Source organism: Arachis duranensis, chromosome 1 (genome assembly GCF_000817695.3).
Source record: "Arachis duranensis cultivar V14167 chromosome 1, aradu.V14167.gnm2.J7QH, whole genome shotgun sequence".
NCBI lineage: Eukaryota > Viridiplantae > Streptophyta > Magnoliopsida > Fabales > Fabaceae > Arachis > Arachis duranensis.
This window is the reverse complement of record NC_029772.3, coordinates 12,571,405-12,581,369: the sequence shown is the minus strand read 5'-3', so window position 1 is coordinate 12,581,369 and position 9,965 is coordinate 12,571,405. Positions and strand designations below refer to the sequence as shown.

The 9,965-nt window shown below is 38.1% G+C and overlaps 2 protein-coding genes across 2 annotated transcripts; both read right to left on the bottom strand.

Moving 5' to 3' along the window:
* Nucleotides 1–182: 182 nt before the first annotated feature.
* LOC107479075 (protein WEAK CHLOROPLAST MOVEMENT UNDER BLUE LIGHT 1) lies at nt 183–3,169 on the bottom strand. Its single transcript, XM_016099228.3, has 4 exons — nt 2,876–3,169; nt 2,547–2,621; nt 2,308–2,451; nt 183–2,203 (listed from the first exon to the last, which is right to left on the bottom strand). Exons 2-4 carry the CDS (start codon nt 2,571–2,573, stop codon nt 455–457), a joined length of 1,920 nt encoding a protein of 639 aa, XP_015954714.1. The 5' UTR covers nt 2,574–2,621; nt 2,876–3,169; the 3' UTR covers nt 183–454.
* Nucleotides 3,170–3,484: 315 nt separating this feature from the next.
* On the bottom strand, nt 3,485–7,603 carry LOC107479085 (plastidal glycolate/glycerate translocator 1, chloroplastic). The gene is made up of 8 exons (XM_016099242.3): nt 7,095–7,603; nt 6,694–7,009; nt 6,361–6,622; nt 6,164–6,279; nt 5,286–5,395; nt 4,655–4,832; nt 4,193–4,322; nt 3,485–3,904 (listed from the first exon to the last, which is right to left on the bottom strand). Exons 1-8 carry the CDS (start codon nt 7,359–7,361, stop codon nt 3,754–3,756), a joined length of 1,530 nt encoding a protein of 509 aa, XP_015954728.1. The 5' UTR covers nt 7,362–7,603; the 3' UTR covers nt 3,485–3,753.
* Nucleotides 7,604–9,965: the final 2,362 nt, after the last annotated feature.

Sequence of the window (9,965 nt, the reverse complement as noted above, 5' to 3'; positions counted from 1 at the left end):
TTGAGCTTATTTTTCATTATTTACCAAATATTTCTGTTAATTAATAATATATACAAATAATTCTAATTGAATACAACTTTTTCAAATAACTTAAAAAAAATCAAATTTAATATTAATTTGAAGATTTTTTATTAGATTTTTTTCGTACATAAAAATTAATTCATTTTAAAATCAAATGGATATGGGAAATGGGAAGTAGTTACTAGTTAGCATGAGGCAGGTATAGGTTATGTATGCTTCGTTACAGTATGAGTTATGATCATAACTGCTAGTTGACTGAAACAGTCATACCTTATATACAAATACAGTAAATGATGATAATTAATTTGTTGTTGCAACCAAAGAATGAATACAAATGATCAGAAATGAATCGCAGGCAATACAGAATCCCTTCATCAATAAGGACTAGGTTAAGGCTTAGCTCACTAGTTTGACTGGAAGGATGAGAAACTCATCACTTGGCTGGGTGCGTCTTCCTCTTAGAAAAGAACATGACAACTTTTGTTGGGAATAGTGACTTGAGCTTCTTCTTCTTCTTGGTCTTTGTATCTGGGGCAGGGGCTGGAGCTTCTGGAGCTTCTGGGGCAGAGGCAGGGGCGGTGCCTGGCGCTGATTCAGTTAGGACTGGGGCATCGTTACACTTGGAGCTTGACAAATGTTGGTCGGGAAGAGGAGTTGCAGCATCAACATTAGGTTCAGCCTCGGTATCAGTATCGGGACTAAGTTCATCAGCCTTTCTCTGCTGCTCCTCCTGTTCAGTAATCCATGTTCTCAACTCATATTCGATAGCTAGCTTTCCTTCTTTGGCCCTATCAGCGTTCTCGGTGGCAATCTTGAGAGACTCCCTTCTCACAGACAACTCCTCGTTAAGTTCTTCCAGCTTCTCCAAGCTCCTCAACTCCAACTCCTTTGCCTTCTCAATTTGAGCATTAGCAGCTGCAATCCTAGCATTGGCTTGCTCCTCCGCTTTGTAGGTTCGCTTGCTCAGCTCCTGGTATTCGTCCAGTGTCAGGGTCACCTTGGAAGGGTCGCTCTCATTCCCGCTTTTGCCGGTTTCTGTCTTTTCCAATGCCTTGATTGCATCTCTTGCAAACTTCTCGGAGACCTTGGCCGATTCTATCTCCTTCTCTGTTGACAGCAGCTTATTCTCCAATGTAGTTGCCAGGGCCTTGGCCTGTTCAGCCTCCTGTTCTGCTTCCATAAGCTCTGCCTGAGCGGCCTTAAGAAGTGCTCTGGCCTCCTCAGCCTCTTTTTCCACTTCCTGAAGCTTCTTGGGCAGCTCTATCATCATCTCTCTGTCTTCTTGCTCCTTCATCCGCCGGAAAGCTATCAGGGACCGAGTCTTCTCCAGCTCCTCCTGGAGCGTTGTCACTGCAGTAGCTGCCATTTCCTCGCTCTGCCTGAGGCCGGAGAGGATCGACTTCTCATCTTCCAGCTCCGATTTTAGTGACATGGAAGCCTCCCTCAAGCTGTCAACCTCAGCAGCTGCCTTCTCAATGTTGAGTTTGACTTCCTCAAGTTCCTTCTTCAGCTCTAGATTGCCTTGCTCTTTCAGCTTTGATCCCATATATGCTGCTAATTCAGCCTTCAAATCGAGTAGCAACGAGGAAGATGCATCCAATTTGGATTTCAGAACCCGTGCTGACAACACTTGCTTGTTGAGCTTCTCTAGCTCCTCCTCTGCCTCTTCTAGTTCCAGCCTACACTTGTGGAATTCTTCATCAGCGATGCCCGACCTCTTTTCCTCTGCTTCCAGGTGTGCAGCTCGGGTGGCACTCAATGACTCCTTTGTTGCAATCAACTCATTAGTCAGATTCTCCAAGGCCTTTTCAGCCTCCTTGGATGCAGCAACAGCATCTTCTGCCTTTCGGGCAGCCACATCCCTTTCACTCACCATGCAAGTGTACTCCTTATTGAGTGAGTCCAGTTCCCTTTTGACAAATTCCAAGTCCGAAACTGCGGCAGCATGCCTGGCCTTCTCAGCATCGAGTTGTGCCTTGGCTTCCACACTGGCTTCACTCACAATATCCTCCTCCATCTCCTCAATCTTAACACTCAAGAGATCTGCCTCTTCTTTTGCTTCAAGCTCTTCTTTTTCTATCCTCTCTAAGTTAGTCTTCAGTTCTTCTATAAGTTTCTTTGTGTTCTCCAATTCCTCTACTGTTTCCGTCTTTGAAATTTCTTGTCCTACAAGTTTGCTTCTCTGTTCAGCCACAACAAAACCAATAGTAATTAATGACATCCATCCAAAGCATGCAAGGGAGAGAGAAACTGAAACAGAGACTGGAAAGGAAAACATATGTTTACCTCCAAACTCTGGGTTCGGCGGGACTTCCAATCAACTCTTCCTCCAAACTTGGATACAGCATCTTTGACAGATTCAAAAGGGGATGCCGTATCAATGAAATTCTTGTTATGAGAGGAAACAAGTGTTGCAGATTCATCATAACCCTGATTGTGACAGTGAGCACGCATTACCAATATTAGTACCCATTAATAATATAATTTTTCTTGGCAAGTAATATCAAATATGCTAAGCATTTTACCCTTGGGGATTCTGGATGTGGCTCCATTATTGGAAGACTCTGAAGATGGTGACTCCTCCGAATTTCTCACAGGACCTGGTTCCACACAGAAAGCGGTTAGTTTACATGCAATAATGTGCCACGTCAAGCAGACCTATTTACACACATTTATGGCGGTACACAAACATATGTATACACACACATGAAATTTTAAATGGAGTTTGTCATTTTTTCACGTAAATTCGACAATCCGTTGATGGCTCATCAAGAGGTGGGAAGATGAGCAATATATATAATATATGACGATGAAAATGAAAGCATAAAGAAGGAAATGAAGAAGAGAATGAAACCTTGAAGAAGGCGGAAGAGGGAGAGGAATGAATGAATAAGGAGGAGCAGAGGAGAGGAAGAAGGAAGAGGGTATAAGACGATTGGGGTTGGGATTGGGATTGGGGTTGCCGTAAAGGCAATGAAGGAGGAAGGGAACGTACAACTCAGGATGGCGTCCTCCTTCTTGTGCATCCAACTCATGCCAACCTTCCCATTAAACTCCCACATTCTGTTAAACTAAATGACATTCAAACACGTGTTGGAACTACATATGTCATTATTTTTCCACCACAACTTTCCTCCCCACCTTACTACCACATGTCTCTCACCCAATCCTAAATATGCTCTAAAAGTTGACCCAATGCATGCTGTTTCTCCGCCTAGCATCTATACAATCTTCAATTTCCCATCCCATTTCTTAAAATTCACAAGATAAATATAGTCATGCTAGTGTTGCATTCGATTTTGTCGGTTTTCTTTTTCCTTCTTATTTTTCATTTCCCAAATCTATAATTATAGAAAAAAAGTACAAAAATCTCCTGTTCAAAACATTGCATTATTGCTGTGTCTAATTCCATTTTAATTAGGCAGGAGATCCATTAAGCTAGGACACCATAACAAATTCAATATGACAATTCACCCAAGCGACGTACTAGTGACTAATGAGTGACGATATATCATTATCAGGCGTTCCAAGTTGTATATATTGGAAGAAAATAAATAAAATAAATAAATAACATTTGCTGTAATAACTAATAAGCACAACTTCAAAAAGCGCAACCCTCCCCTCGAGCCAAGAAGAGATTCTCGCCATCAGAGAATATTACATAATTCATTGCTCTATAAAATTCTTTTCGTGCAGCCATAAGATGTGCAAGGGAAGTTGACATGTTCGGGTTCAGCCCACAAGTGCAAGCAAGCTTTGTCTTACTGCAGGAATTGAGCAGAGTATGGATCCAAATATACCATTCAGAGCATAAGCAATGGCACAAAATGGGAGAGCCTCCGGTTCCTTTGCTGACAATGCAGCTGTTCCAAGCCCATGGGCACTGAAATTTGATTCAAGAGCATGTGAAGAAGAAAATAGTTCGGGTGCTTGTAGGTTGCATATTAATATACATAATTTAGTGTTAATATTGGTAAACTAAAACGGGGAATCATAAGAGGAACCCTTCCAAAAGCAAACCCAAAAAGAAAAAAAAGGGTAGTGCAGTGATTTACGAACGAAATTACTTCACATTAAACTATTCAAGTAATTAAAAGAAGAGTGCATTGAAAAAATGCAAATGAATTCTTGGTCAACAGACAACAAGTAATGAATGGTTCAGGAAATGTACCTAGATGCAGTTGCTATTCCTCGGGCAATTGGATCACGAAAACCAAGTTTATCAAGTGTTGCTTGTACAAAATTTGCTCCAACCAGACCAGTTACTACAACCACAGCTGCCGTAAGAGATGGATTGGTACCTGCAGGCATAAAAGGAAGTTTCAGAGGTGGAATTACGAGAAATACTGACCAATACTTTAAGAGGGAAAGAAAAAAGAGAAATCAGTTGGTGTTGGCTCAAATGCAAGGAAAAATGTTTGGTTATCCAACATTCGTGTTAAATTATGCAAGCAAATTATTGTTTAAGAGCTTCCCCTTCTTTGTGCGTTCATATAGGTCGTGTGACAGTATCTAAACTAAGTTTTGCTGGATAATCATTAATCTCTGATTTGCTCAATTAACTTTCATTGTGTTCTAGTACAGGAAGATTTAATTACGTGATAAACTATTGCAGTGCAGATATAACATTTACCTTCAAACAAAGATACAATGCTGAGTGCCAGTGCCACTGTTATACATCTGGGTAGAATGGACACGGTTAGAGATTGTTCTAATCCAACGAGACGTCCAACAAGGGCAGTAGAATACAGTGAGAACACTGTTGAGATTATGACAGAGGTGAAAATCTCAGCTGCATGCCTTTTCACAAGCTGAATATGGTACACAAATCATTAGTTAATTATTTAACGGTTTAGCCATTATTAGATTTCAGAAAAAGTTACAAAGCATGTTATACAGTTGCCCATATATCTTGCTTATGATTCGCAACCTACAGTTTTAAGTGTATATAATCAAACAATGAATTACTACACAATTATAATTATACTTCACTTCTTGAACTGCTCTTTAACATCTCTTAATTATTCAGAACTGAATAACAACATATGAAATATTGCCCAGATAAAAGGTAGACCACAACCTGCCCAACAGTGAAAGAAAATCCAACCCAATTGCGAGCACTAAAACAACAACTATGCCTGTCCCGCTAGATAGGAAAGCCATTGAAGTAACAGTAATAACAAGATATTGTATCCATCTGGTTTACTATATAATTTATATTGCAGCATTATAGTACAAATGAACTAAGAAACCAAGATGGATACCTTTCTTTGTTTGAACATAGAGAAAGCGAACGAGAGAATAACAGATCCTAAAAATCCCATTAAAATATCACCAGCTCCAGGATCAGAGGCTGCCTTTGTAAGGTAATGCCCTGTAAACAACATAAGGAGAGAAAAAAAAACACAAAAAAAATATTGATATTGAAATGCCATTAATAAAAAGAACAGCATAAGTTAAGGAATTGACAGAGAGAAAAACCATGCTGTGGATGAGAGAGCCAAAGAAAAATAGGTAATTTAAAATTGTTTTCCTAGCAACAATTTCTCACCTGAGTTACCGTAAGATCCTTCCTCAATAACCAAACTGGACTCGCAAACAGTCTTTAATAGATTTATGAGCTTGAAAGCAAATTTTTTTTTTTTTCAAAAAAGCAATCAGAAGGATAAATCATAAATGGGAGTCCATGAAGCGTCTAATATAATACTTGTGTGATGATACCAATATGGGGATTATTCTGAAGTATAAACATTTCCATGGTTCCAATTTTCTTTCTGTTCTGTCAAAAACATATAGTTCATCGAAATCAATGCCTTCCATCATCAAACCCTTAGAATTTTACTATCAGACCAACTATGTCCTAAATTTTACCGGTACCTTTTGATTTATGAAAAAGCATTTCAACTCTGCTGGAAAGATTAGTAATGATTAGCAAACTCTTTGGATGTGAGTTACAAAACTCTAGAACATAGATTTGTTATGAACTTGAGGCTTGTTATGCGATTTAAGGCCCGTACGCATGTTAGTAACTTTGCACTGGTCTATTTTCCTCATTGAAGTTAGAAGCCAAAGATAGACAGAGTTGTAGAACATAGTAATTAAACAGTTCTATAGCAATCAAAAGACTGTCTCGAAGTTGTACCAAGAACAGGTTCAAACCCAGACTTGGATAGATAGCCAAAAGCATATGCTACGAGATCAGCTGATAGTGCACAGCAAATTATTGGATGGAAGACCATCTTCACAGTCGATGGTAACCTGTAAAAAATAAATAAACAAGAATAAGAGTAGTTGTAGTGAAAAGAGAAAGTGCAAGTGTGCAAGCTTTGGTTTATTTACCCAGAGCCAACCATGTAGCCTAAGACAGTTGCAGCAAGCAAGAATGGAAGGGAAGTTCTGGCAGCTGTCCCCAATGCTGTTGGGTAGAACAATGCACCGAGGAACGAAGCAAGGAGAACCCCAGTCCATATCCACACTTCAAAGGTAGAAAATGGGGAGGTTTTTCCCATAGGCTCGGCATCTACCATTTGTGTCTTCACTGCTTTTCTCACTGCTATAGCCGTGAAACCGGCAACACAAACCGTAGCTAGCCATCCTCCAACTGCAAATGAGAGTCAACAAGGTGCATAAAGAAATATGAATGATGAGCAGTTGTTGAGAGAAAAAAGGGACCTATAATGAGGCAAATTTTGATGCCAGAAGCAGGCGGAATATCTCTGACAGAAAGAGGCAGGACAACCAAAGAAGGAACATAGAACAAAGGGAGATATCTCTGTATGAACATGAAGGCAGGCTCAAAGAAGTTCATCAAGGCAGTAGCCGCAGAAGGCAGGGTGGAGTCAAGAACAATCAGAAGCGAGAATATACAGAACATCCCGAACAATGCGCTGGGGAACTTAATGGCAGCAGCTACGAACGCTTTCTTCAAATACTTGTCCATTGCAAGAATAAGCCCCAGGGACACAATCAAATGGAAGAGCCCAACTACCTGATCATTGATCAACAACAAAATAAGGAATGATTGCCTCTTTCCTGTTTGTAGTGGTTCAAATAAAAATGAGAAGCTGACTGACACTTTGGGTAAGTGTGGAAGAGGAAGTGCCGCCAGATTCAGTGCTAGCTGATTTTGCTGAAATTTCTCGGCTTTTGCGAATTCCATCACCATGAGAGGCACCCATTTGCCTTTGGAGGAGGCGGAGGCGTTGGCCTTTTCCCTTGATGACTGTATTGTGCGAAAAGGAGCCTTTCTGGAGGCCATTGGGAGCAAGAAGATGGTTTGACCTGGGGGCGACTGAGAGAGACGGTGGCCTCAGAAGCACGGTGGGTAAAAGGGTCGCCATACCTGCAGTTGGAGCTGCTTACTGAACAAGAGCAAGAGAAAGCATCGCACTTCACATACTGTGTGGGGCCTAAAAAGAGAAATTGGATGGACCAAAAGAAATGCTAAATTGCTCATGTTATCATTATCAAACAAGTTTATAGCCATAGATCGAGGGCACAGATACACTCTTCTCTGCTTGCTCCGACCTCACATCTTCTCTAACACCAGACTCCCACCCTCTTTCCTCTCCCTTGGTTGCTGCTGCTGCCCCTTCTTCTGTACCCTCATCGTCCCATCCTTGTAATTACTATTCCAGTAAATTTTTTTTGTAATTATTCAAAAATTTTATTTGTTGATTAAAATTAACTATCAATTTATTTATCGATACGTGGTTTAATTTTTTTAACATATATTTATATTTTAACACAAAATTTTTTATTAGAAATATAAAATATTAAATTTTTAATATATTTATTTTATGTTATTAAATAAAAAATTTTAATTTTTTTAATAGTAGATTTATTATTTACTTTAAAATATATATTACTTAAACTCTTATTTATTATTTGAAAGGGACTTTTGAAGGTGTAACTGTAAATTCTGTAAAAATAGCGAATAATTAGTTAATAAATTAAATTTTAATATGAAAAATAAAAAATGTAAATCTAATATTAAAATAGAATAAAGCTCTTCAAAACGAAAATTTTAACACCAATGTTAAAAAATTTGATCCAAAATAAGACTTAATGAATCGAACTGGTCGAATCGAATCCAAACCAGACTCGTGGGCCCAACTAACAATCAAATTAAATGGGCTGAAGTTCATTCTCTCCCCTAGCAGCATGCAAAAACGGTGGAAACAATGGAAAAGGGGGAAGAACCAAGGTGAGACTCCAAACCCTCACCAAAATTATTAAATCCACGTAACTTCTCGCTCCGAGTTTTGATTGACGATTCGTTTGCGGCTACGTGATTGCGGCATCGAGCTCTACAAAGTCCATAATATTGTAAGGTAAGGAATCCATGTTTTCTTCCTCAATTTCTTCATTTCCAGTTCTGAATTTATTGCGCTTTGGTTTTGAGATTTTATATAATTTCGGTGTAACTTGGTAGATTTGTCGAGTCTTGTCCTAATTTTTCATTGGTAAGGTGAGAATCCTAGAAACCTAACTAATTCATTGATTAAGTATTTTGGGTATTGAATTTTGGGTATATATGTGTTATATATATGTTAGGTGTGTATGTATGTATGATATGAAGTTCCCTTGGAGCCATTGGAAGCTTGATTGAGATCTTGGTTGGTGATAGAGCTGATTTTTGGTGTTGAGGGTTTGCCTTTGCGTAAGTGGGTTGTCTCTAAAAATACGCGGAAATCGATCAAGGTATGGTTTAGGTTTCGCATATTTAATATATAATGTTCTGCGAAAACTTAGGCTAGATGATCATAAGATAAGAATGAATTTATGAGGGTGTAAATTGCTTAGTGCCTTGTTGATAACTATGAACCAAGTCGAGTATGAATTTCTTGTTTAATATTGAGAATGGAAATTTGAATGTGTATAGATGATGAATTGTTGAAGGTCTTCATGATATAGTTGTAGAATTATGTATGAGAATTATTTAGAATTGAGGTATGATGGATGATGGAAGGATGTAGAGTTGTATTGTGGTGGTATTGCATATGTTGTAACTAATTCTGTGATGATCGAAATTGTGTGGAACTAAGTCCTGGTTAAACTTCGGAATATTTGGAACTGAACTGAAGAATTTGGGATTTTTTCATTAAATATATGATTTATGGTAAATTTTTAAATTGTAGCCGTGGAATCTGATTTTACTGCAGAATTTTTAGAACATTAGTAACTTGTTGGCTCTGCTGTGAATGTTTCAAAATGAATTTTGAAATGAAATCAATTTTAAATAAATCTTTAGTCCTATTATTTAACTTCGTAAAATTTCAGAATGGTTGGACTTGTGATTTTAAATATATGAATTTTTGAAATACGATGTGTTATGCAATAAAAGTCAGATTCTGTTTTCTTAGATCAACAACTTTGAGAGTTTATAACTTCTGATTATGGATGGATATTTAGATGCAACCAATTGGAGGTGAAAATTAGTTATGTTTAGCATATGTGATTTAAAATTTAGGGCTGTCCATGTTTTAATGAGTGAGTTATGGGACTTGGAAGATGACATGTTCCTTGACTTTTAAAACAGAATTCTGAAAAAAGTTACTCAACTTCCAAGTTACATAACTCCTTCATTAAAAGTGGTTTTGACCTGAAACCAATTGGAAAAGAAACCTGGATATGTTAAGTTGAACCATATTAATTTTGAAGGCTATTAGATTTAATTTGAATGTTATATCAAATGTTAGATATCGTATGCTGCTGTTGTTTTCTTGTTTTTAAGCAATGCAGAGCAGTCATCATTTCTCCTCTATTCTTGAGGTTAGTTAAATCAGAAAATTGTGATTTTTAATTTTAGAAAGCTTATTCCGAGCTTAACATCTGGACATAAATTTTGCCAAATTCTGAGTTCATTTGTTATATTAAAAATAGAAAAGAAAATAGAGGGTCGAGGATGTCTTAGTGATAGCATGTGTCTGAAAAGTCCAAGA